Source organism: Aspergillus steynii (genome assembly GCF_002849105.1).
Source record: "Aspergillus steynii IBT 23096 chromosome Unknown P170scaffold_1, whole genome shotgun sequence".
NCBI lineage: Eukaryota > Fungi > Ascomycota > Eurotiomycetes > Eurotiales > Aspergillaceae > Aspergillus > Aspergillus steynii.
Window position 1 is genome coordinate 4,780,668 of NW_020194398.1, and position 25,668 is coordinate 4,806,335.

General features: G+C 52.4%; 11 protein-coding genes across 11 annotated transcripts; 6 read left to right on the forward strand and 5 right to left on the reverse strand.

The window, feature by feature from the left end:
- Positions 1-413: 413 nt before the first annotated feature.
- P170DRAFT_399267 (uncharacterized protein) lies at positions 414-1,763 on the forward strand. Its single transcript, XM_024846274.1, has 2 exons — positions 414-824; positions 925-1,763. The coding sequence occupies exons 1-2, from the start codon at positions 566-568 to the stop codon at positions 1,650-1,652; spliced, it is 987 nt and encodes a 328-aa protein (XP_024710556.1). The 5' UTR covers positions 414-565; the 3' UTR covers positions 1,653-1,763.
- A 593-nt stretch (positions 1,764-2,356) lies between these two features.
- Positions 2,357-4,056, reverse strand: rgsB (putative RGS domain protein (Rax1)). Its single transcript, XM_024844666.1, has 3 exons — positions 3,571-4,056; positions 2,773-3,499; positions 2,357-2,717 (listed from the first exon to the last, which is right to left on the reverse strand). The coding sequence occupies exons 1-3, from the start codon at positions 3,723-3,725 to the stop codon at positions 2,481-2,483; spliced, it is 1,119 nt and encodes a 372-aa protein (XP_024710557.1). The 5' UTR covers positions 3,726-4,056; the 3' UTR covers positions 2,357-2,480.
- Positions 3,509-4,549, reverse strand: P170DRAFT_36465 (uncharacterized protein). The gene has a single exon (XM_024844654.1). The coding sequence runs from the start codon at positions 4,453-4,455 to the stop codon at positions 3,748-3,750; it is 708 nt and encodes a 235-aa protein (XP_024710558.1). The 5' UTR covers positions 4,456-4,549; the 3' UTR covers positions 3,509-3,747.
- Positions 4,550-4,605: 56 nt separating this feature from the next.
- On the reverse strand, positions 4,606-6,425 carry gcnE (histone acetyltransferase GCN5). Its single transcript, XM_024844640.1, has 7 exons — positions 6,343-6,425; positions 6,180-6,274; positions 6,061-6,117; positions 5,788-5,996; positions 5,616-5,730; positions 4,845-5,552; positions 4,606-4,777 (listed from the first exon to the last, which is right to left on the reverse strand). Exons 1-7 carry the CDS (start codon positions 6,362-6,364, stop codon positions 4,757-4,759), a joined length of 1,227 nt encoding a protein of 408 aa, XP_024710559.1. The 5' UTR covers positions 6,365-6,425; the 3' UTR covers positions 4,606-4,756.
- A 220-nt stretch (positions 6,426-6,645) lies between these two features.
- On the forward strand, positions 6,646-8,378 carry P170DRAFT_346286 (putative DNA repair protein Rad1; the record flags this gene model as incomplete). The annotated part of the gene is made up of 5 exons (XM_024843556.1): positions 6,646-6,748; positions 6,805-6,834; positions 6,891-6,945; positions 7,013-7,052; positions 7,197-8,378. The coding sequence occupies 5 exons, from the start codon at positions 6,646-6,648 to the stop codon at positions 8,376-8,378; spliced, it is 1,410 nt and encodes a 469-aa protein (XP_024710560.1).
- Positions 8,379-8,723: 345 nt separating this feature from the next.
- Positions 8,724-10,962, forward strand: gua1 (GMP synthase (glutamine-hydrolyzing); the record flags this gene model as incomplete). Its single annotated transcript, XM_024843584.1, has 10 exons — positions 8,724-8,812; positions 8,867-8,870; positions 8,936-8,970; positions 9,050-10,167; positions 10,234-10,261; positions 10,341-10,488; positions 10,563-10,620; positions 10,672-10,752; positions 10,844-10,875; positions 10,936-10,962. 10 exons carry the CDS (start codon positions 8,724-8,726, stop codon positions 10,960-10,962), a joined length of 1,620 nt encoding a protein of 539 aa, XP_024710561.1.
- A 5,097-nt stretch (positions 10,963-16,059) lies between these two features.
- P170DRAFT_432791 (GATA transcription factor LreB) lies at positions 16,060-17,901 on the forward strand. The gene is made up of 2 exons (XM_024848340.1): positions 16,060-17,521; positions 17,606-17,901. The coding sequence occupies exons 1-2, from the start codon at positions 16,255-16,257 to the stop codon at positions 17,647-17,649; spliced, it is 1,311 nt and encodes a 436-aa protein (XP_024710562.1). The 5' UTR covers positions 16,060-16,254; the 3' UTR covers positions 17,650-17,901.
- Positions 17,902-18,466: 565 nt separating this feature from the next.
- Positions 18,467-19,512, reverse strand: P170DRAFT_470680 (uncharacterized protein; the record flags this gene model as incomplete). The annotated part of the gene is made up of 3 exons (XM_024852780.1): positions 18,467-18,860; positions 18,925-19,224; positions 19,280-19,512. 3 exons carry the CDS (start codon positions 19,510-19,512, stop codon positions 18,467-18,469), a joined length of 927 nt encoding a protein of 308 aa, XP_024710563.1.
- P170DRAFT_36578 (uncharacterized protein) lies at positions 19,502-20,255 on the forward strand. Its single transcript, XM_024844724.1, has one exon. It carries the CDS (start codon positions 19,597-19,599, stop codon positions 20,143-20,145), a length of 549 nt encoding a protein of 182 aa, XP_024710564.1. The 5' UTR covers positions 19,502-19,596; the 3' UTR covers positions 20,146-20,255.
- P170DRAFT_432793 (FAD-dependent oxidoreductase) lies at positions 20,113-21,807 on the forward strand. The gene is made up of 3 exons (XM_024848341.1): positions 20,113-20,620; positions 20,727-21,121; positions 21,221-21,807. The coding sequence occupies exons 1-3, from the start codon at positions 20,435-20,437 to the stop codon at positions 21,696-21,698; spliced, it is 1,059 nt and encodes a 352-aa protein (XP_024710565.1). The 5' UTR covers positions 20,113-20,434; the 3' UTR covers positions 21,699-21,807.
- P170DRAFT_452707 (uncharacterized protein) lies at positions 21,758-25,612 on the reverse strand. The gene is made up of 6 exons (XM_024851293.1): positions 25,254-25,612; positions 25,106-25,182; positions 24,594-25,045; positions 24,427-24,530; positions 22,418-23,793; positions 21,758-22,354 (listed from the first exon to the last, which is right to left on the reverse strand). Exons 1-6 carry the CDS (start codon positions 25,353-25,355, stop codon positions 22,090-22,092), a joined length of 2,376 nt encoding a protein of 791 aa, XP_024710566.1. The 5' UTR covers positions 25,356-25,612; the 3' UTR covers positions 21,758-22,089.
- Between the last annotated feature and the right edge of the window lie 56 nt (positions 25,613-25,668).

Genomic DNA, 25,668 nt, shown 5'->3' on the forward strand with positions numbered 1-25,668 from the left:
CAGAAGATCGGCGTACGGCAAGGAGGAAAGAAGCCGGAGAAAGATTGACGATGTCCTTGCTTCCGGCGAGGCCCCGTGACGCTTGCGAGGTATTATTATTGCAGAGGTACTCCGTACTCTGTCCTCTGTCCTCCCCCAACACTCCAACGGTGTTCTGGAAGAAATGAACGAGGGTCCAGAGGATTGGCTGGGTCTGGCTTGACATGTTTCAAGTATAATGAGGTTCCCCTTGGTGTCTCTTGTCTCTTGAAAGTTGAAACGACGACGCGCCGCTTTTACCTAATCGGATCGGGCGTATTGACCGTATGATACGGTACGGTACGGTACATTGTGGATCATAATCACGTGACACCGCCGGTGTTTGCATCGCCGGCAAACAGCGCAACACGCCGGTCGATGTCATCCTATTCACTCTCGACACTATCATGACCCAAGCATTCGACGTCCCATGTTGATCCCTTCACTGCAATAATACCCCCCATTCTCGACAGATCCCTGGATCTCGGACGTTTGACTGATTCCGCTCCCGTCTCCTCACACCTCTGCCGCCCGACGTCCTATACAAATGGATCAGGTACATACCCGGGCTATAGAGGCCCTGCAGCCTTTCATCCATCTCGCCAACTCCAACAGTGCTTCGTCCCCACGGTTCGTTGCCAACATCATCACAAATGCCACCTCCAGTCCAAACACCTACGTCTTCGCCGAGCTGTTAGAGACCCCCGCCGTGCAGGGCCTTCGGTCCCAGGATGTCCCCGCGGAGTTTCATGGGTACCTGACTCTTCTCGAGATTTTTGCCTGGGGTACATGGCAAGAGTATCAATGTAAGCTTCTGTCCGGTCCCCAGTTCAAGAAATGAATCAGAGTCATAGCACCTGGCAAGCAAGACAAGACGACCGTGGAAACTAACGTCCCCGCTCTCAGCAACGCCAAATCTCCCCGCATTAACCGACGAACAAGCTCTGAAGCTGCGCCTGCTTTCCCTCCTGTCTCTCTCCGCATCTGTCAAGCCTCTCACTTACGACACGCTCATGAAATCGCTATCCATCCCGGCCGCCGCCGATCTCGAGTCTCTCGTCACCACCGCCATCTACGCCTCGCTCATCACCGCCCGTCTCTCCCCCGCCACCAACCCGCCGTCCATCAATGTCACCGCCGTGGCTCCCCTGCGGGATGTGAAGCCGCAGTCCCTCCCATCGATGATCTCTTTCCTGACAGACTGGGAGACGCGCTGCGGCGACGTGATCACCGATATCGAGACGGAGATCACCAAGATCAGAACCAACTCCGCGAAGCGTCGCGCCAAGGAGCGCGACGATAACGAGCTCTTTGAAAAGACCTTAGCCAACTGGCCCACCATCAGCGCTGACTTGGCCGGTTTCGAATCCAATCGGATGCCCGGTTCTAAGAAGTCCGGCTGGCATGGTGGTCATCTGAGAGGTGGCCCCGGGGGCTACATAGGTAGTAAGAGAGAGTACAGCGCGGACGACTTCGACGAAGATGACGGCTACTGGGATAATGGGCTGGAGGGTTCCCTTGACATGCATCTCGGTTCAAGGATGGATGTTGATGAGGGCTTAGGATCCTCCCGGGCTGGACCCGGAGGTGCTGGGGCTCGCCATGCCAAGCGAGTGTTAGGGAAGAAGTCATAAAAAGATATCTTTTTTTGTGGTTGCAACTTGGGGATCTTGTAGTTGCCCGGATCTCTGGTTACTATACTAGCATTACGAAGCATGGCTAATGTATCCACTTTTTATTCATCTAGCAGAGGCTTATTTTTAGGAGCTTCGAAATAGATTCTTTACGATACGAAGCTTTCTCCACGCGCGGTGATCAACCGAGACAAAGGCGAGACAATTATGCCACAAAGTTAATATCACATTTGTATATCCAGATTACCAAGAACACTAGGTATTGCCACAACACCGAAACAAAAACAAAAAAAGCCCACCGAAGAGGGGAAAAGAAAACGTCATTTAACATACATACACGCAAGTTGAGCGGCCAAGGGGTATTGTCAAGAAGAGAAAGGAACAAAATGACAACGAGATCCAAGATTGACCGGCCCGTGGGAGTAACAAAAGAGAGTCTGCCAGGGAACGGGGATGGCGCTATTCACTTCCATCCCAGCCCCGATCGGGGGAATACACCTGTCACGGATCGGACCAAAAGGATTGTAAGAGAAAGACATGCCGGATTATACAGGACACGCTTTGCGATGGGAAAAGATTGAAATATTGCAATGCAAAGTCGCTTGGTGCAAAATTAACTGCTCGCTAAAGCAAAGACAATACTCGGTTCCTCCGTGCGTCATCAAGCCATGCTGTTGAGTCTCCAACAAATCACGAATGCGAAGCAGAGCTTCGACCGGAGAGAACAAGAGAAAGTAGCCGCATGCTCCACGAACAAAGAGATTACATGCTTGGGTAAAGGTTTGAAAGGAAGGTCACGATTAACGGAGCATGTGCGGCACGAACAATTTAAAGCATGGTCCCCGGAACGAAGATGAAGAGCACACTTAGTGCTGCCGCAACAAAGAAGGCAATAAATATCGTCGCAGTCGCTCGTTTGTTCAGCAGTTTTCGCACATAGGGTTCGCGGATTGGAGACCAATTCATGAAGGTGTATTCGCTGTATCCGAGCATTGCCATCACCGGGTCGAGTTTGTACTGGTAAGATACAATAAAGTAGGCGGCGACGGCGAATGGAAGAATCAGCTGGAATACTGTTAGTGAAATTGCGTATTGAACCCGGGGAGTTGAATTGACCTACCCAACAACGGGTGTGTCGTGGTTTATCACGAAGGACAACATAAAAGGCACCCCAGAAGCCGCCGCCGAAGCTAATGAGAGCAAAGGCCAAGCGCGCAATGATGGTGAGCGGTACCAGATTACCAAGAGCCTTCGCCTGCAAAAACCCTGGGAATGCGTCGCGTTCCATTGCCTGGAATACGTAGTCTTTGGCGGGATCAAAAACCTCCGGGTCGTCTCGGCCGTCGTCTTCCACCAGATTGATGATCGAGGTTACCATATCTTCGGGCAGAACGATCTCTCTCTCCGCTCCGGGGAGCAGGTACGTATACAGAACTTTTTCCGCACTGGCACGAATATCGGCACGGGCTACCGTATGGCCCGGTGAAATGGAGTCGATGCGAGTGGCGGAGCTGGCCCGGGGTTGACCTTCGTTCGACGACGTACGGGCGGCGTTCTGCGATCCAAGACTGCTCTGAGGGGAGTGACCAGACGTGTGTCCATCTGAGCGAAGGAATGCCGACAACCTTTGATCCGCATCTCGATCCTCCGAGTCCCGATGACCACGGCGCATACCAGACGGCCCGGCTTCCACGAGCGGGATATCGCCAAAGCTCTCCAATGTTTCCAAAGCAGCTGACGAGCCTTTGCTATCGGCCTTTTCGAGATCGGGAGTAGCGACTAAGACAGACCGACGCAGTTCGCGGACATAGTGACGACATAGGGACATATGCTGCGAGACATCCAGCCTAGACGAGAGTTGGGGTTAGTGGTGAGATGCGACCGGGCCGCAACGACTCCAGGTCATTCAAGGACCTACCAGAAATCCAGGTAGTCCACCGAGCGCTTCTGGTCCCGCATGTAAATATAGAACGAAAAGAGATCGACCGGAGCCAGCGTTCGACGACTCAGGACCTCGAACAGGGTCGGGAGACGATTCCGCTGCTCCAGGTCCGACAGAGACGGCGAAGCCATTGTGAATGGACTGGGCGGCGGATTAATTAGGAGTCGGGATCGGTGGAAGCGCTTTCGAGGCGATAAGCGAACGAGAGTGAAAAGGTGAAAGAAACGACGGGCCAAAGAAAAAGGGGGCAGTGAATGAACGGTGCGTTGTAGGCGACGACGGGAAACGAGTGTATACGGAGCAGACGATTGGAGACAGCTGCGACCGACGTAGGCGAGAGTAAAGACCGACTAGAAGAGTTGGGCGTAGTGGTGGTTGGGCGAGAACGCGGCGAATGCGCAAAAATAGACCGTTTAATAAATAAACTGGAGCCTGTGCAAAACACCAGGAACCCCTGGGGCGCTGGAGTCGTTTGGGACGGTAGGAGTCAACACCGGAGAGCCACCCGACAGCAGCTGAGATCAAAGGCCGCCGGCACAATCCATGGAGCAGGGAGAAAGGAAGGAGGACGGAGGGAGCAGCCAGCCAGCCTGCATGAAAGAACTCCTGCCGACGATGGCCTTCTCGATGCTCGACGCTTTTCTGCAGCCAAACGGCCCGCCTCAACGTTGATCCGAAATGACGCCCCACGACGGCAAGTGAAGCTAGTCGGTGATCATCGTCGTCCACGTTCTCGACACTTTGCAAGGGATGTCTCAATAGTTGGCCGGGGAAGAGGGACGTTATCGGACAGGTCACATCGCCGTGTCTCGCAGGGGCTGGAAAATGCGGTGGACGTCGTACAGGTACTTTCTTCGCCATCCCCAGGTCTCAGGGGAAGTCCGGAGGCGACGATCCGAGTAAAATGAAACCGAAAAAGAAAAATGGAGACCACAGGAGATCCGTGGCATAGTCCGTATGGATTTCGTCATACACAGTCTATCACTAACCAGTCCCAACACTGCCGAAAAAAACACGCTCCGTGATGCGTCAACCTGGGTATTTACTCATTAACTCTTAAAGGGAAGAAAGAAAAGAACAAAACGCCAGAACTCCTTCGCCCCGACACCAGGAATACTACTATACAGCCACCAACCCCTATGTTCAAATAGTGACCACCTCCCTAGTGGCCATCGGCCAAATGCTATGCAATAATCAGCCACCCATGTCACAAAGGAGTAGGGGTCGCCTGCACTGGGCAAACAACTTACCGACCACTCGGGAATATTGCGGATTTGCTGCCACATAAACTTCTCCAGCTTGTTGGCACTCTTGGCGTAGGGCGTGTTCTCGTTGTTGTACTTGCGGCAATTGTCGAAGATCAACGAAGCGTCCTTGATGAATTCCTGCGGAGTCGGATACATGTCCTTTTCGTGCTTCTCCTCCATCGTCGACAAATCCATGGGCTCCTTGATGACCTCGTAGTAATCCGGTACTTCGTCTCGGTTGACGGGCTGGGTGAAGGGCCACGCCGCACTGTGGTTTTGCATGTCGTTGAGGAGGTGCAGGAGTTGGTTGTAGTTGGGCCCGTGGCGTGGCTGGCGAGCCAATTCATCCATATCGGGCGACCATCCCGACGCGCGGATGGCGGGAATACTCAGAGGGTCGATCTTGCACGGTCCGTTCTTCCATTCCTTCGGCGGGTTGTGGACCTTGTATGACTGGCTGAAGGCACGGATCTTCGCATGAACCGCCTCCTTTTGCTTGAGGAGCATTCGACCGATTTCGAGATAGCGTATCGTGGGAAGCATGGTGCACTGCATGATCGTTCCTCCCTCGTAATCCTTAATGTACCCCATCCAGATGGATTTGTCCAGTGTGATCTCTTTCGTGAATCCCTGCTTCTTGAAATACCCGATCGCATAGTTATCCGCATAGGTCAGGAAGTGCATGATGGGCGACGTCGCCTTCACGTAATCCTGTACAGCGCGGTCGGTTAGCCTCTCCCCGCGCAAGAGCGAAGCATTACCCAAGTTTCATACCTTCAAGTGCGACATTAGATGCGCACCGTATCCCTTCACCTGCTGATCCGAAGAAATGGCACAGAACACGATTTCGGCGAATCGGCGGCTGTTGAATGGTCGATACGTAATGCCCCTGCGCGTCTATCAGTGAGACCAAGTCCCCGACCCTGGCAACGTAGAGCGCACATACCCGACCACCTCCAAGGGATGCTTCACTATAGCCATCGACAAATGCGATCGATCATAGACCAGCCGCGCAATATAATCCTTGGGCATTTTCGGCAGTTGTTTTTGGAAGATGCATTTCAACCCGGTGAGAACCACGAAACTGTCGCGCGAGCCATCGTTATTCACCACCCGGAATTCGATCTCTCCTCGACGCTCCTCCAGCACGGCGGGCTATAAGCAGGCGCAGTGTTAGCCCTGACGCCTTGATCGGATGGACCCAGGCGGCTTGGCTTACCTTCTCGGGAAAAGGGACGATTCGCAGCGGCGGCTTTCCCAACGGTTCATCCTCGGTCTGAAGGCAGGTCACGTCAGAACACATTTGTCTGTCACCTCACAACAGAGTCGATCCTATACCTTTGGCTCTCTCTCCGGAGAATCTGTGCGCGCTTTCTTGCTCTGTTGCTGGGAATCTGGGGAAAGGGCCTCCTCCGATGCTTTCCGCTTGGTACCTGGGTCTATGCTCAGTAAATGGGGCGATGACGGCCACCAAGGACTCCCTCTGGAGATGGGAACTCACTGTCCGATGCCATTGCCACCATGATGTCGAATCGTGTCGGTAGGAAGAGTTTCGATGGCGGAGGTGACAGTCAATAATCATACGGAGTCAATGCGATCAACTCCACGTTTGGCCGATTGCCGATACGGGGCCGGAGCCGGAGATACGTCGACCCGGGGGGATTTGGGCCAGATCAACCACTTAATCTACTTCCCCCGACAAAGCTCCTGGGAGCTGCCATCGCCCTTTGACACCCGGTTTTGCTCGATCATTTGAACTTTGTCATCCGCTGGCTACGGTCTTTGTCCTACTCGAATTCTCCCCATGTCTTTGAACGAGGTTTGGGAGGCAGCTTCTGCAAGCCCCTACACTCCCTTTATCGGCAAAGAGAGCCAGTTCTCCATTGGCTTTGGTCTACTGCTGTCCGGTAAGAGTGACCTGGCCTATACCTGATAGAGCTGTATCGCTGAGCAATTGCCCTAGCCTTCATCTTGACCGGTCTTTTCGGATTGAGTGAGTTTGCTCATCGCCTTGGTCGCATGGGTTCTTTCTCGTTGCTAATGAAATAGATCGCTCGTTTCTGAGCATTGCATCATTCGGTATCCCGGCATCATTGGCATTTGGGTATGATGAACAAACCGCCCCCCCTCCACAACGCGCGCAGCCCGAGCTAACGTCGATTCTACTGCAGCTTCGGAGCCGTGTACATGATCTGTGCCGTTGGGGTCTACGTTTAATTGACGCGCGAATACCTCAATGTACCATACATGGAGAGTTGAAAGAGACGCATAAGGGCTGTACCACTAGAAACACCGAAGTCCCCCGTACTGCAGACTCTCTCTAAAATCGATTTCTCGGCGTTTGTTGCTTTATAGTTTTTTTATTGTACAGACTTATCATCCAGGGCCATGGCGGCCGTGGAACCTATATTCTCCGCTGTTTCCAGCAATACTCAACACCTCTATACCTTGCTTCAATGCATCGGGTTCGCGCCGAAAGCCACCGTGCAAATAACCCCGGATGGAATTCGATTCTCGGTACAAGACACGCGCGTGGTCCAAGGACTTGCTTTTCTCGACAAAGCTCTCTTCACCAGCTATACATTCAACCAATCCACCGTGGCTGGCAATCGAGACGAGACTGGGGAAGATGACGATGAATCCTCAGACACCACCCCCTACCCGTGCTTCGTTGTTTCGCTGTCCGCCCTGCTTGAAACTCTGAAAATATTCGGCGCCAATGACATGACCACCCCGGGAACGAATCGGGCAGCCAGCGTCGCGCCGCCGAATCCTTCTGCGTCGAGTGCCTTCACAGCCCCTGCTTTGCTACTGGATCGTTCGTGTACTTTTCAGTACTTCCGAGACGGCTCTCCTCTTAGCATCACTTTGTCCGAGACCGGAGTCAAGACCACGTGCGAGCTGACAACCTACGAACTTGACGGCAGCGAGGTTGACATTCCTCTTCAAAGAGAAGCTATTATCATGAAGATCATCATGCGCTCAGCTTGGCTACACAACGCAGTCACCGAACTTGGCGCCACCGATCCACGGGTACTGAGAATCTCCGCCTCCGCCAAAGAGGAACCATTTTTCTCCCTTTCTGGCCACGGCGGTCCGTTCAGCGAATCGTCGGTGGAATTCTCCATTGAGCAGCAGGACCAGAATACCGGCACACCACACGAGTCCCATCACAAGGTTCTCGCCGATGACGGTACTTCTCGGGCGCGTGCAACGAGAGCTAAGCTTGCTCCTACCGTCACCGAGACCTTTCTCGTCAGCCCGCCATCGTCGATGGGCTCTCGCATCAAGCAAGATTACCGGTTTCCTCTCATCCAGAAGGCTTCTCGTGCGATGGCCGCCGCCAACAAAGTCAGCATCCGGGGGGATCGACAAGGGGTTCTCAGTCTACAGTTCATGATCGAATTCGACTTGAATGAATCGGGCCAGGCAAGAAGCGCGGCGAAACCCCCTGTGAGTTTCGTGGATTTCCGATTTGTGCCGTTGTTGGATGAGGAGGCAGGGGAGGATGAAGATGGCGAGGATACGTTGGAGTGAGAGTCAAGCGGATGGTGTTTTCTTTTTTCTTTCAGTCTTGTTTTCGCTGGCGTGTCATCCATATGCATGATCGTGATCATGATCCTCTCTATAGCGAGCAATCAAGTGTTTCTGCCTGAGGCCTGGATTCCGCCCTTATCGGCGCCGCATCACGTGCACGCGGGGAAATGCCGGCACGCCGATTGGCTGCAGCTCGGCAACCCGCGCCCCCCGCGGAAAACGATAAGAAAATTTCGCTGATTTACTTCCTCTTCCTCTCTCTCCGGCTGGCTCCCATCCTCATCCGCATTCCTTTCCCAGGCCCTCTGCACGTCGAGTATCTCTGCGAGAGCACCACCCGCCACAATGGACGCCAAGAAGCCCCCTCACTCGGAGTTCGACACCATCCTGACCCTCGACTTCGGGAGTCAGTACACCCACCTTATCACTCGCAGGTATTTCCAACCCCTCCATGGCCCAGCCGATCACAGCTAACACCCACCTTCCAGGCTGGTCAGTACTTAGGATGCTATGTTCTTCTGTCAGTTTACACTACTAACTGCTCTTCGGCTCGTCAGCGAGAGCTCAACATCTACTCTGAGATGCTGCCATGGTATGTGCCAATGTCAATCCGTTGAGTCACAGTACAATGAGCCCCGTGCGCTGACTCAATTGCTCGATAACTTTTGCAGTACTCAGAAATTGGCCGATCTCCCCTGGAAACCCAAGGGTATTATCCTCTCCGGTGGTCCCTACTCGGTCTACGAGGACGGCGCCCCCCACGTTGACCCCGCCTTCTTCGAACTCGGTGTCCCCATCCTCGGTATCTGCTACGGATTGCAGGAGATTGCCTACCGCCTGAGCAAGGACAACGTCGCTGCCGGAACCGCAAGAGAGTATGGCCATGCCGTTCTCACGGCGAAGCGACTAGACAACCAGGGCCATGTCGACCGCTTGTTTGCCGGCATCGAGGATCAGACCAACGTCTGGATGTCCCACGGTGACAAGCTGATCCAGCTCCCCGAGGGCTTCCACACCATTGCTACCACCCCCAACTCCGAATACGCTGGCATTGCTCACGAGACCAAGCCCATCTACGCCGTTCAATTCCACCCCGAGGTGAACCACACGACTGAGGGTGTGAAGCTTCTGAAGAACTTCGCCGCGAACATCTGCGGCGTCACGCAGAACTGGACAATGGACAAGTTTGTGGACCAGGAAATCACTCGTATTCGCGAGTTGGTCGGTGAGACGGACCATGTTCTCGGTGCTGTCAGTGGAGGTGTGGACTCTACCGTTGCCTCCAAGCTCATGAAGGAGGCCATTGGCGATCGATTCCACGCCGTCCTCGTTGACAACGGCTGTCTGCGTCTGAATGAGAGCCAGCAGGTCTACGAGACCCTTGGAAAGCACCTGGGTATCAACCTGACGGTTGTGGACGCCTCCAAGGATTTCTTGGACGGCCTTAAGGGTGTCACAGACCCCGAGAAGAAGCGCAAGTTCATCGGTGGAAAATTCATCGATGTCTTCGAAGTTGAGGCTGCAAAGATCGAGGCCAGCGTTGAGCACACCGGTGCCAAGGTCCGGTGGTTCCTTCAGGGTACTCTGTATCCTGATGTCATTGAGAGTCTTTCCTTCAAGGGCCCCAGTGCCACCATCAAGACCCACCACAACGTTGGAGGTCTTCCGGCCCGCATGCAGGATGGCGCGGGTCTGAAGCTCATCGAGCCCCTTCGCGAACTCTTCAAGGATGAGGTTCGACAGCTGGGTAGGGAATTGGGTATCCACAACGACTTGGTCATGCGACACCGTAAGTCAATTTGTTACGTTAGACCAATTATTTTGCCATGGAATTTGCTAACTTAACCTACAACAGCCTTCCCCGGTCCTGGAATTGCCATTCGGTAAGCGAACCTGTCTATTCCAGCTCATCAGCTAGGTCCAAACATAGACTTTTGAATCACTTCTAACCAATATGTTCAGTGTTCTCGGCGAAGTGACCCCCGAGCGTGTCGAGATTGCCAGACAGGCCGACCACATCTTTATCTCCATGATCCGCGAGGCTGGCCTCTACGATAACATTGCTCAAGCCTACGCTGCTTTGGACCCCACCAAGGCTGTCGGTGTGATGGTAAAATCGCCTTCCCTCCGCCCCTGATGGCATATACTCCAATCAAATGCACAACGTTCTAACCCTCGTCACAGGGTGACAAGCGCGTCCACGCCGAGATGGTTATCCTTCGGGCCGTCCAGACCACCGATTGTAAGTTCCCCGGTTTATAGTCAGTCAGTCAATCAAGCTAATCGACCACAGTCATGACCTGTACCGCATACCCCTTCCCTCACGATTTCCTTTCCCGCGCCTCTACCAGGATCATTAACGAAGTGCACGGCGGTATGTTCCTTCTATTGCTTACTCCCTCCCTCTTGCAGCTCATGCTATCGGTTCTTGCATGGTCTGACGGTGCTGATTTTACTTTCTATAGTTTCCCGCGTCCTTTACGACATCTCTTCTAAGGTGAGCTTATATTCTTACTTCATATTCTCACGGGATCCTTACTAATTGAGCTATAAACAGCCCCCTGCTACTATCGAAATGGAGTAAATTGGATCTATTTTTTTATAGATGGGAAAACCTTGGCGATGGCGGGTTGGCAAGAAAAAAAAAGATATCGTTACCTTAAATTTGGTCGAGTTAGACAATGATTAATGCATATGCTTATGAATTTCAATAAACGACGTCGCGTAGGCGAAAGAGCAAACCAAGGAAATAAATAATTGACACTTCCATGTTTGGTTCTCTGAAAGAATACGTGGATAAAGAAATAGAGATGATATTTTGAGCATATTTTACATATCCCAGCGCTATACCTAAAATTCAACCCCCCACAACTCCCATTTTTGTGGTTTTCAGAAAAAGAGATCTCTATCCCCGAGTAGATTACCGAAATAGAGCGACGGCTGGACTCATTCAATTGGGAAAGGGAATTACATAACCTAGAAGCGAAATGTCAGTATGGGGTGTTCATGCTCTAATCAACTAGGAACGAATGCAAATACTCACCTCGGCGATTGACTGTCTCTCGATGATCGACTTCTGCTTCTCGTTACGAGACACGCGGTAATAGTAATCACTGAAGTCACCGCACTGCATATGCCGAAGGAAGTCCTCGTCGTGCGTGATGATGATCAACTGGAAATTGGCCTGCTGGCGACGCGTACGAATGATGTCGTGCAATGACTCTGCCAGAGACCGGATATTGTCCCGGTCAAGGTTGGTCGTGGGCTCGTCCAGGGCGATCAGACCGCAGTTGACACCAAAGCACTCGGCGAGGGCCAGGCGAATGATGATACTTGCCAGCACCTTTTGACCAGCACTGCAGCGCCCTCGCATGTCCATCTCTGCGCTCTGCTTGACCATGCAAACACGGTAGTTGTAGGATCGGTTGCCCTTGGCATTTTCGTTGTCCGAGCGGATGAGGATCGTGTCCACGTCGGTTCCTCTGTACGTCTTCTGCCACAGTTCTCCGATGATGGCGTTGATCTCTTCCATCTTCAAGCCGTGATACTTCATGATGGCTTTGTCCAAAGCGCCGCCATACCGGGCCAGATCGTCGACGGCCGCCTTCGTGGTCTCCACCTTAATATGTGCCTCCTTGTATTTGGAAGCAGCATCTTTGTAATCGGTGTTCCAATCCGCCAGCAGCTGCATCAGTTGATCATCCTTGGACTTCATTTCACCCATTTTGCTGGCCTGTTTTGCCGCCAGCGCATTGTGTTCGCGAGTGCGGCGCTCTGACTCTTCTTTGAAATGACTCCGGTCAACCTCGGCGTTCTGGGCTGCGAGCTGTTCGATCTCGGCCTGGACCGTATCAAGCGCTCTGGTCGCCTGACGATAGTTTAGATTATCCGCATACTGGCGTTTAGTGCTTTCGCTGTCCTTCAACTGAGCGGAGATCTTGTTGATTTCTTTCGTTATGGCTCCCAGTCCGGCTTCCAGTTCGTCGATTTCTTCATTGACGTTCGCGAGTTCACGCTTACTCCGATCTAGCTGGTCAGGACCGCCGCGCTGGTTGTAAGCATCGATCTCTTCGTTTGCCAATTCCAGCTGATGGACGCTTTCGTACAATTGGGAGATAGCCTGTTGCATCTCCCGCTCGCGGTTTTCGGCGCGCTGGCTGATGTCGTCGTACTGCGCTTGAACCTTCAAAAGTTCTGGAGTCAAGTCTTCAATGTCTTTGTCGGCCTTTGCTATCGCCTCACGCTGCTGACTATTGAGATTCTTGTACTCTTCCAAGCGAGTGAGAAGGTCAGCCTTCTTCTCCAGCTGGAATTTCGCGTTATCAAGGCTGCTTTTCACATCTCTTAATTGTAACTCCAGGTTATTGATTTCAGACCGGGTCTGTTCTCTGTCGTTCGTGAGCTTGGTCAGGGTCTTCTTAAACGCTCTGGACTTTTCACCAATGGAAGCCAATTGGTCTTGAATGTCTTCCAATGTGCGGGTAGAACTGGCGTCTTTTTGGTTCGAGGAAAGTCCCTGTATCTGGGAACGAATCGACTTGATTTCACTCTCATATCGAACTATGGTATTGACCGTTTTGGAGAGAGCTTCGACGTCCCTTTTCTTTTCAGACTTCTCGCTGACGATCTTGTCACGGCTCTCTAGTTGGTTCAAGAGTTCATCCCGTTGGTTGAGGTACTGCCCTTCTTCCTTCTCCAGTTCTGGAATTTCGGTATCCTTTAAACGGGACCAGGTATCGTACGAAGTGCTAGCTGCACGAGCAGTCTTAACATCCTCCTCGAGATCGCGCACATCCTCATCGTCAGCGTCGCGTTTAGCCTTTTTCACTAGGTTCTCTAGTTTGTTCTTGAAAGACTGTAGTTCGGTATCATTCTTGAACCCGCGAGTACATAGTCTGCATGCCTTGGCTTGCTTGGCTGTCTCAAGACATGTAACCATGTATTCGCCGATGCCTGCGTATTGTTCGGCATCTTTCCTTGCGATATCAAGCTGCGCCTGTCGCTGCTGAAGCACCTCAGGGTATTCTTCAGGCTCATCGTCGATAGCTTCACGAATCTCTTGGATGCACTCTTTGAGTTCCTTTTGACGTTGAGTGAGAATCTTTTTGACGTTTTTCATTTTGAATTCCACTTGCTCCAGCTCTCTACTGACCGCATCACGTTCCTGTTCGGCCTTCGATACAACATTTGATTCACCTTGCAAGGCATGGTGGAAATCATGCTCCAAGGTCTCGGGCTTCCAGTCTGCACTGACAAGCTTGGAAAGACGGTCACCGTGAGCGCCCTCCATCGTACTCAAGCTGCGCTCCCGTTCCTTCAGCTCTTTTTTCAGATGGTCCAATCGGGCCAAGTCACCGGCCCGCTTCGTGGCATCGATAAGTTCGGTGTTTAGGCGAGAGCTCTCGTCCTCCAGGTTGCGGATTTCAGAGTTCACGTTTTGAATCTCCTTGTCCCAGGAGGCAGTCTTTGCACGTTCCTTAGCCTGATCCAAACGAGATATGGTGTCTTCAATATTTGATTCGAGAGCAGCTTGAACGCCCTCATCAACATTGATCTCGTTGAGCTTCGCTTGGTATGATGCTGCATCCTTGTCATTTGAAGCAATCTGCCTCTTTGCGGCATTTTTGGTTTCTTGCAGAGCAGACTTCCGCTTTTCGATATCGTTCAGGGTGACCTGCACCTCGCGTAGTTCGCTCTGCGCATCCCGCCTGGTCCGGTCCAGCGCCTGATTCTGATCTTTTAGTAGCTTCCTGACCTTCTTCATGAACTCATCAACCTCGGCTTGGTCCTCAACCTTATCAAACCCTCGAATGTTGTTTCCTCGAGCGATCTCTTTTGTCATCCTTTGCCGTCGCTCAAGCTGTCGCTCAAAATTGGCCTTGTCGTTTTCGAACTTTCCATACTCTGCCTGCTTGGTTCCCAATTTTTGCCGAGCATGTTCTATTCTCTCTTTGATATCCATGTAGTTCTCTTTCTGGGCTTCTTCCTGCTGTTGGTACTGAACCTGTCGCGATTCGAACTGCTCCAAATTCGTCTCCAGCCACTCATCTGAATCATCCAGCTCCACCAAGTGTCTCTTCAGACTATCGATGGTTGCCTTGACACTTTTGGCTTCGATGCGCTTCCCTTCCAAGGCGCCCAGCACCTGAGAGTAGCTTTCGGACTCTTTCCATGCTTTGTCGGCGAGGTCGGCAACACGTCGCATTTCTTGGGAGAGTTTATGCGTCTCGTCACGCAGAGCCTCAATTTCGTCCTGCAGTTTGACGGACCTCTTCTCGGCTCTGTCGGCCTTCTCTTTGTCCTCCTTGGCATGCTGCTCCATGATTTTGTACTTGGCCAGCTCCTCGTTCTGCTTCTTCCTTAGAGCTTTGATATTATCGATGGCCTTTGTATATTTCATCGCTTCGAAGATCTCGTCGAATTTCTTCTTGAGGACAGAGGGCTCGCTCATGGGCCACAAGCTCTCGTCTTGGTGACAGAAGATGACCGAATCCAAAATGGCTTTGGACACGCCGAGGTACTGCGGCATGATCTGGTCCAACTCGGCCACCCGCGAAGAGATGGCGGTTCTCTCGCCATCTTTGACCATCAATAGCTGTCCCTCCAGTGTCTTCTGTTGCCGGGTGGTTTTCTTGACCGTAAGCTGCAGACTCCTCGTCGAGACCATCTTGGCCCCCGAGGTGGCTTTGAAAGACATTTTCACCTGGGCCAGTACCTCTTTTTCGCCGCAGAGCTTCGGGTCGTGGATGAAGGCGCCACCCTTACTGTTCGGCGGAAGGTCGCCGGTGGTGGCATATTTGAGACACTCGATGATGGTCTATGCTTCCCGTTAGCCCGAGTAAGACGCGTTGTCCGGTTGAGGGTGTAGAGTTGTACCGTTTTCCCCGATCCATTATAACCGACGATCAACGTGAGAGGGGTGTGGAATTGGATGGTCTCGCTGCGGGTGTTGTCGAAGGAGCGGACTCTAGGTAGCGGTGGAGATGAGTCAGTGGAAAGGCAAGCAGCAGAGTGCAGGGTCAGGTAGCATCGACATACCCGAGAATGGAAAGCTTATCGATCTTCGCTGGGGGATGAAAGTCAGCAGCAGGAATTGCGGACTCCGACGTCTGGATGCGCCGCACTTACACCTGGTCAGCTGGTCAGCGGACGAAGATCTCGCATGAGCTCAGCTGGAGGAGATGTAGGAAAGAGACGACTCACATGGTGTCCTTTGGCCCTGTCAGTTGTCGCTCAGAACCACGCAAGACACGACAAGGCGAGAGGCGAAAGAGAAGGCAAAGGCAAAGGCGCGTCGACGCGGGGAAGAGCGCGCGGGCACGTGACGGGTCACGGGCGCAGGCGGTCACGGGCGGACGAAAGAGGCAGGAGCCCAAAAGGCGAACGGGGAAAAAGGAATTCCGGCGAGAGTGAGAGACGTCGAACGCAGCGAGACCAACTGCATCTTATCGGGCCCTGCAATGGACGGGTCAAGGCGCACACCCTTGTGGACGCATCTCCAGGCACCATCCTATCGGATACATCTCGACCATTGGACGGCAATTCCGTGCTGTCAGTCCTCCTCATTGGCACGCCGTGTGGGTCGGCCCCGGTCGTTATACAGTACAGGAATTGACAGCTCTATCCATTCCAGCTTAAGTGGCTCGTAAATGCTGCTGCTAGCCTAGTGTCTGGCTGTCTGGCTCTCTCTCTCACTTTTGCTCTCTCTCTCTCTCTCTCTTTCTCCCTCCCTTTCTCTTTCCCTCTCTTGCTCTCGCTTTCACTCTTCCTCTCGGTGGTCCCGAATGTCAGTCCCTCGCGACTGTGATCTCGTCGGCCACTCCAGTTTCCAACGATGGATTTAAATTCCTCCTCCATCGACAGAGGGTCGATCGCTATGGCACACAATAATCAATTATCTTTGGTGCAGGGTCACATGAAGGACCCGTATACTACGGCTCCCACCGCCGCCACCACTTCTACTGCTGCTACTGCCACCACCGCAGCTATTATTACCTCACCTACAACAACCCTTCCTATAATGGCCTCCACCGCGGTGTCGGCCTCAACAGCCGCGGCAAGAGAGCCGCGATATCTTCCCCCATCACACACTGAGAAATTCGGCGCACAGAACGTCGATTCCGACCCGTCGTCCGACGCAACTAAGTCGGTATGGACGCAGCGGGTTTTGGGCGAGATGAAAGACATGCTGCTCCTTCTCGGCTCCGACGGACGGATTGCGTATGCGTCGCCTGCCTGTCATTGGATCACAGGCTATGAATTCCCGCAAATAGACAGACACGACATCGCCCGTTTTATCCACACGGAGGATCGGGCGTTCTTCGCGGCGGAAATGGATGAATGCATTGCAAATTCCCGACCATTCCACTGTCATTTCCGGTTCTACAAGCGCGATAACGCCAGCTGTGTTCTGGAAGCGTATGGACATCCGCATATGGCGACCCCCAAGAGGGGTAGCGGAAGCAGTAACGGAAGACCGACTCAGGTTTGCAATGGCGTGTTTCTTGTGTGTCGACCCTATCCCACAAGGAGCTCGCAGACTCTCGATTCTTTCCTGGAGCACAAGCTCGAAAACATCCGCCTCAATCAGCGAATCGCGCAACTGAGAGAGGAGGAAGAGGAAGATGATATTAACGCAGGCCAACAATCAGCACCCGGTAATCAAACAACGACGACAACGACGACACATACGATGCACTCAACCTTTATCACTTCCGTGCAGTCAAGTGTCACTCAGTCTAACGTCGCCGAGGCTGCCGGATCGGGCGACGATTCCAATGACTCGTCGGACGAGCCCACAATCGGTGACGAATCGGATTCACGTTCACTCCTGGAACAAGTCGAGGACCGACTACCCCAGACCGAAGACATGTCCCATATCGAAGGCATCGAGGTCATGACCGGTCTGTATTATGGAGACGGCGAACGATCTCAGGGTCTCAGTACCGGTCTGCGACAAGGCCGTCTCATCCACTGCAACAGGGAAAGCAGCTCACCCGAGTCCCAAGAGCAAGATTTGCCAGACAGCGACCGGAGAAAACGGCTAAAGGGAGAATATATGTGTACCGATTGCGGCACAGCCGACTCCCCAGAGTGGAGAAAAGGCCCCGAAGGACCCAAGACGTTGTGTAACGCGTGCGGGTGTAAGTTGAAGAAACCTTCTCCCTAAATCAGAGCTCCTGCTTTTCAGGAACTTCCCACCCAGACTAATTCCATCGTGCATGTAGTACGTTGGGCTAAAAAGGAGAAGAAACGTCAAGACCCGATCTAGTCCCTCTGTTCCTCTTCCCTCTGCTCCCCTTGTTGCCGGATTGGATGCATAATCGAATCCCCATTTCTTGCGTTGCGAATATCCTGCTCCTGTCGACGATACCCCAAGCCATTGTTTTCTGTTCTTTCAGTGTGCCTTCGTACGTGAGTCTAGTTGTTTCCCACTTTGTCCTACCCTCCCTTGCGTGCTGATGCGCGTCCTTTTTTATTTTTTTTATTTTTTATATGTATGTCTAGCTGGCATGGATCGGCGCTCTGCCTTAGCGTACTTTGCTTTCTTTTTGTTTTCCTTTTTTTTTTATCTCTCTTTTTCTGTTACTGTTTCCCCCCTTCTTGTCATATGCGTTGGACAGATGATGTTGATGAGATTTTCCATGGATGGAATGAAATTTGTGTGCGACTACGAGGACCTGTGTGTATTGATATCTCGAACCAAATGTGAATTGAGAGCCATATTAACTACTTGGTCATAAAGGCATATTTCGCAGGAATGGTATAAACAAGCAGATTGGAAAGAGAAGAGAAAAAAGCAAAGGCTGTGTCATAAAAGTAGTATTAACACCGTGACTGGTCGCCTCGTTCACCGCACCCTGAGAGCTACTAGTGCCAGCAGGGGGGTATTTCAAATCAAGAAAACCAGTCGACCAGCATGCAAATCGGGAAGATGGAGGATATATAAAAAGCAGTTTAGACTTAATGCATCGTGACATCTCACCGTCGATCAGGGCTCAAAATTTCTCGATCGACAGGCAATAACGGTCAACATGTCACACCGAATCGAGACCCTACAGACAGCTGAACAGGCAAGCGAAGCCCTCTCACGTCTTGGCCGCCTTTTTGGGTGGCGGCGGAAAATACGTCTGAACTGGGGCCTGATGCCCCGGCGTCAGGGTCTCCGCCGACTCCTGGTGCAACGAGCGACGCGGGTTCGGCGAACTGAAATGCTCCCGAAGGGGAAGATCTGACGAGTCACGACCCAGTCGGTTGAAAGCAAGGCTGCGGGGTGTCATCATGGGCGGCGCTTGTGTCCCCTGCATCGCCTCTGGAGGAGGTGCGGCGGGAGTCATGGGAATCATGGGGGACTTGAGCACCATGTCTTCATATTCTTTCATGGTTCTCTTTTCTTCGCGGCGCTCGGCGTACTCGGCTCGCTCCTCTTCCGTGGGGATACAGGAGTGGGCACTGATGACCATTTCGACGAAGTAGAGGACACTGGAGAAACGTTTAGTTCGAAGAACTTATATGGTAACGGTGCGCCGAGGGGGGAATCGCTCACATTATGATTATGGTGAAAGCAAACAGCACTTTTGCCTGTTGGCAATACCCCACATTGCCGGGATTTGAGGCCACGGAGCATTTCTTCGTAATGTACCATGGAGGACCTCGTTGGGGGTGTTTAGGGTCTGATGTATCACTGCCGGCCTGGTACGCTGCAGAAGCGATGTAGAGTGCGAACAAGCCGGCATGGATGATGACCGACAAGGGCGGATAGAAAATGCGGAGGACATGGACGGCGGCCTTTGTTATCATAAAAAAAGTGCTCAAAACGCTCAGCACTAGATTATAGTCGGTAATACTGTCACCTGTCAGCAAATGATCGCCGGAATCAACAGCAAAGGCGATGGACGTACAATGTACTCCAGACCATAGGAACCTTGAAGGACCGGTAGTTTGCAGCGGCGTAGACAACCTCATCGGGGGCACTGTTGAAGCCGTTGTCTGCGCCATCCTGCCATAGCTTGGTCCGGTATGTGTCATGGGAGGCAATACCCGCGAATGTCAAGATGATCACGGTGAGAGGGAACTCGATGGCCACTAGGATATAGAAGAGATTGTGGTTGCGCCAATTCCGAGGGAAGTACATATTGGCGGTGTTATCTGAAACCGGAGTATTTGAGCTCTGCCGGGCCTTAATTTTGCTGATGCAGTCGGTCGGATTCTGTTGGTGATGGCCAGGCCGGCTGGCTGGGCATTCAGAGCACACTCATCAGACGATCCAAGAAAATCAGATCGCAACGGGAGAAATCCCAAGCACGAAGTCTTGGAAAAGCAGCCGGGCAGGCGCCGTAGATATGGAGCGCCGCGCCGCAGCAACCGGCAGGGTCGGCCATCTCCTCCGTACGGACCATGGTCAGGGATCAGAAGAGGGGCAGCGCTTCAGCGACGAGAATGCAACCGAGCGAAATGTTTCCCAGAGGTGCATCTGGCCAATGCTTGTTGTCCGAAAAGCGCCAGCACCGGAGGGAGGACGAGGGTCTGTCACCAATGGGGCGGCAGAACGAGAGAAGTGGCCAGTAGCCGTCACACGCTAGGCCGTGTGATAGCGATGGTGATCTGCATGGTCGAGCAGAGCGCATCGGCGCAACAGGACTGGTGGGATTGCACGGGGCCTGTCATCGAAGTAAGCGCCCGTGTGGAGATTGCCATCTGTGACGGCGCATGCATTGCTTTTGCATTGCTGGGCTGGGCTCAAAAGTACGAGATTCCGGCGTGGTAGATGCGAGAACTGTCGATCCGATCATGATATGATTCTGTGGTGATTGAATACGCTGAACGCAGTAGATGGTCGAGGAGAGGAGAGGGAGAAGAAGAAGAAGGGAAAGACGAGAGAGACGAAGAATGCGGGGAGACGTCATTCGATCGCTCCTCCACTCGTCCGCCGTCGTCCCCAAGACACCAACCCTCCCAGGATTCCATCCAGACAGACTCCATTCCGAATGCGACGCCAACTGCTGCAACTCCACCGTTCTTTCATCGCGTCACATCGGCTCGTCTCGTCACTCCCGATGACCTCGTCCGGCGGCAAGAAGACTTCGGTGCCTCATCTGGAGCGCACGGCTGCTGAGCCCCGACAGAACCGACTCTACAATGTGCATCTCTCCCATATTGAACAGGTCAATCCATCGGTTCGACTTTTCCAGTTAGCCATTCCCCCTCAGAATGTAGAGACCCCCGAGTCGGATGATGCCGAGGTAAGTACATGCTCGTAATATTCCATCCCTTGTGTGCTATAATACACTCTACTACATATCCATGCATGCTTTGAGTTACTATACAGATACTTACGCTTAACTCCAGTCCTCTGCTCCTCAACCATTCTCCTTTCTCCCTGGCCAATGGCTAGACGTGCATATCCCGTCCGTCTCCCGCGCCGGTGGGTTCAGCATCACCTCCACACCCGCCGATGCTCAGGTGTTGCCAGCCCCAGAGCCAGCGACTGAGTTCTCCACCGGAGGTGAGGACGAGGCTGGGCTCTCTGCCATTGAATCTCAAGGAAGACCCCCTTACGTAGAGCTGGCGGTTCAGCACGCACCGGAAAATCCGGCCAGTGCTTGGCTCTGGCAGCCCCAAAGTGAAATCCAAGGGAAGCAATTGACCGTCCGCGTCGGAGGCAGCTTTGTATGGCCCCCGTCGGGACTCAATCTTGAAGGAGTTCGGAATGTGACCTTGATTGCTGGTGGGATGGGTATCAAGTAGGTTCTCCCTCCCCGTCATCACGAGCAAATGATATCAAATCAACTACTATATACATCCGATTTGCTATGTCCAAAACATCTAACAGGAAAACCTAGTCCCATCATCTCCATCCTTTCCCACCTGAACAACAATGTCGATGAGATCACAGCTCTGCAACACCCCTTCAACATTCACCTCTTATACTCCACCAAGTTGCCCCCATCGACTGATACATCCACGGCATCTTCCGAATCATACCTTGCCCAGGTCCTCTTCCTCTCGCGACTCCGTCAGATCATCCGCGGTCAATCACAATCCCGTCGTCTACGGATCTCTCTCAACCTCTTTCTTACCAATCTGTCCAGCGATCAATCCAGCCTGCTACAGGAGAACCCGGCAGAACTCACGGTTCATTCGCGCCGAATTAGCGAGAGTGATTTGCAGAAGACTCTAACGGGATCAGATGGAAAAGCCAATCCCAATGATACAGTATACTACGTGTGTGGCCCGCCAAAGATGACGGATGAATTGGTGAATGTCTTAGGGGGTTTGGGCTCGACGAAAGAAAATGTGTTCTTCGAGAAGTGGTGGTGATCTTTCTGAGTCTTGCGGATTTCTTGGTCTGGTTCTGCCGGGGAAGGATATCTCGGTGTACATCTTTTTAATACATACTACATTCCAGAGACAAGATTCACAGATGTCAAATGGGAAAGATTCTTCGTATTTGGCGAATCTCCATTCGCTTCCTATACAGGTATCAAACGACCACATCGGCCAGAAAATGGAAACAGAGCTGCGCATGATACTCACGAATGAGTATAAATGACCACGCAAGCATATTAGATATACATCATATGAGCGCAAGATCTCTGTCCCAGGAGAGCAAACCTTCGCTCACGGTTAGCAGATGAGAATATAGAGATTCCCCCCTCCCTCCCTTTAATTCTTCCGAGTTGAGAGAATAGTTGATAAACAAATGCAATTTTTAATTGTCCTCCCCGGGTCCTTTCACAATACCCCCGTCGACGATCATCATCTCATCGATCTTCGCCTCGGTTTGGCCATATTCAAGCCGCTTGTAAGTCATGACTCGTCCCGAGTTCATGTCGAAATCGAAGAATCTGATACGCCGAACGTAGCCGCCATAGCCCCCGTAGCCTCCAAATCCGGAGCCACCGCCGTAGCACATCCAAAGAGACGGCTTTTCGTTTGTGTCCTTGTTCAGCATGCAGTAATCATTGACATGATCACTAGAGACGTCAAGTTAGCCCTCAAATATGCCCAGTTATTCCCTAGGCGGCGTTATAACTTACTGTCCGGCACTAACAAAGAGGATCCCTTCCTCCTCAAGCGCATCCTTCAATCCCGAATTGAATCCGGGGGCGGTAGGCGCTTCTGACCAATCTCCCCGATAGTAATTCTGAGACTCGCGGTACTCAGGCAAAGGGATATGAATGAACGCCACATCCATATGCATGTGGGTGTACTCGTGGTGTTTGCTCTTGAGACCCTGAGCGGTGTTCTTGAACCACCGGATCTGACTGGGCTTCACCCAGTCATAGCCTCGGAACTGTCGCTCGTCGGGGGAGTAGGAGTGAGTGTCCAGAAGGTAAAGAGTCAAGGCAGAATGGGCCGTCTTTCCGCGACCAAGGACTTCGACCACGTAATTACCGACTCCGTCCACTTCTTCAGGGCCAGCTGATGATAGTGAGTACGGTAGGTCCTCCAAGATGGTCATAAGGGCAGCCCGCTTGAGGTTACCCTCGTCGTCATGATTGCCGAAGATGGCGGCATAAGGGATCTTGCGGTCAACGAGCAATTTGACCGCCTTGAAGAGCGCGCTCTGTGCGTCTTTAGAAGTTTCGCCATTCACCTGATCTCCGCTCATCACGACCATATCTGGCTGCTCTTCATCTAGGAGTCTTTCCACGAACTCGAGCGTTCGTGGGTCGGCTTCGCATTTCTGTCCCGGCACAGGTTCGGCCGGAACAGGGTCTCGGCAGTCTCCAAGACCCGTACTAAGATGTAGATCGGCCAATTGCATGACTTTAAATCGACCATTATCGTTGATTCGAGGGACTGGCTTCTTAGCCTTGGGAAGGTCTCCCCTTCGCACGCTGATGCGAGTCTCCAGCTCCTCCGTTCGACTATCCAGCAGCAACGGGGTGCCGTTGACCTCCCAGCCCAGTCGTGGATCGACCGCATCGGCGCCGAAGAGGACATCGACCGAAGTAATGACGGACTGCGAATCACTTGCATGGCGTTTCGCCGTCCTTTTCAGCCAGATGCCACCTTGCCTTTGCTCCCACTCCTCGCCCTTGTTCTTAGATTCAGGGGTCGATTCGGGAACGAGTCGGCCGATCTTCAGATCGATGACAACTTTGTCGGCAGGAAGCAGATCCTCCTCTTTCTTGTGCTCGAATCGAACGAAGGCAGTGGAGGTCCAGCCTGTATGCAGATAGAGATCCTTCTCGACTTGCGACCATGTCGGCGAGTCTGGTTTGCAGCCGGAGAATACATTAATAGTCGAGCACGTCACAACGACCACATCGGTCACAACGAAGCCGGCATAATGGGACGGAAGGTGTTCGTGGATGGAGTCCGGTAAAACGCGAAATCGGTTATCCAAAGTTACGATAAGAAGTAGAACAAAAGCGGCAAATATAGCGAGCTGCACGCCCGCACGAACCTAGAAGAAAGCCTCGATTAATTTCCGATGTCTATTGATGAGACAACGTGGGTGATGAGGAGGTAGGGGAGAGAGCATGCATACAAGTCGGCGTGCCATGATAGTAGATTAGTTTCCCCGGAAAGCTTTAAAGGAATGAAAAGCGACCAGGCGCTGAAGCATGGTGGAGTATACTCAAACAGGTAGACGCTTTCTGCGGGCTCACCAAGAAGAAGACCTATCGTCAGGTCATCTCAAGGGGCCATAATTTAGAGACGAGAAGGAAGATCGTCGAGGGAAACGAATGGCCGCCGTTATTTTGGCCGGGGGGGGGGTCATCGATCCGGAAGGCGGTCACCGGAGTCGGCCTCAGGCTGGCCAGGAATTGGGCCATTTGGGCCACTTTGGGCTACAGGCGATGGACCATACGAACTACAGAGTATTGAATTATTTATATCACCCTATTTGGTCTATTCGTTAAGTCTCCACGTTATATATAGGTATATATAGGTATATATGTGTATGTATGTATGTGCGTACCTCGGTTCTATCCCCCCTCTTTCTATCCCGATCTATATACTGTATCTATCGTGGATCATGTATTCGACAGATCCGTCTACAAAACTAGGCCTTGTTATCAGCCGCCTTCTTCACCGACACCTTGCCGGCTAGGATGTCTTTCGTGGTGGCAAGGATAGACTCCCAGCTCTCAAAGACAGTGTACGGCTGTCCTTGACGCTCGCAGAATGTCACCAGATCTAAATGAAGTCAGCACATCGCAAGCGCGGGGATGGCAAAAGGCCTTGCACAGAGAAACTCACCTTTGCCCTTTTTGGCGAAGAGAAGGTCGGTTTCCGAAGCAGCAGACAAGTCGGAAACGCCATCGCCTGCATACAGCAGAGTAGGGCGCACATTGTCCGGCAGTGCGGCGTAAGGCTTGATCTCGCGAGACTTGTCATGACCGAAATGGCTTTCGTCATGGTACCTGATCTGCCAGCCACCTTCGGAGTTGATGTCCTTGCCGTCGCGGCTTTCCACGTCGTTGGCCACGATGTGAAGGTGGTCATCAGGGGACTCGCCCAGGAAGGACTCGAAAAGAGCACGGATGATCGGCACCATTCCAGAGGACAGAACCACGATGGGCACGTTGTTCTCCTTGGACCACTTGTAGAACTCAAGGAAGTACGGATCCAACTTCATGTTCTTCTGCAACGTCGCGATGCACTCGTTGTAGGGGGTTTTGACACTGTCGAGCATTTCGCGGAAAGAATCGCTGGAATCCAGAGGATCAGTATGTAATCAACCGACAGAGGTGACATGCGCTCCAGCATACCGGAAGCTCATCTTGCCCTCCAGAACGTCATAGTTGCCCTGTCGGCGTTTTTGCTGTCCATATCCGAGGTTGTCGGTCTGGGAACGTGCTCCGTCAGTTTCTAATCAGGGCGTCAAGAACAAGAGTCATGCGGTTAATTGGCAGGTACCAAAAAGTCATTGCTATCTTCGAGAGTGATCGTCCCATCAAAATCGGTGAAGAAGATGACCTGAGGGTTGGTCTTCATGTAAGGAAGAGTTGAGGCACTCATGGTCACGCAATTTATCGCAAAGTAGAAGGATGACTAGGAATGGCGAGATGATCTATATTAGCCATCTGCGACAACTATTTCTTTAAAGCATCATCATCGCCACCATCAACAAGGGCACCCTCAAAGTCAGACATCGATTGCCAACGTTTGTCATTAGCAATCAACAAATCGAGCCTGGTCAAGGAACCGTTGAAATGGGAGATCGAGGAGAGAACGAGGAGAGACTTCTATACATACCGGGTTCTAACAAATCCAAGGCTGGCAGAGAGGGGCGAAAGAAGAAAAAGAAGGAATGCGACTGAGGGCGAAAGAC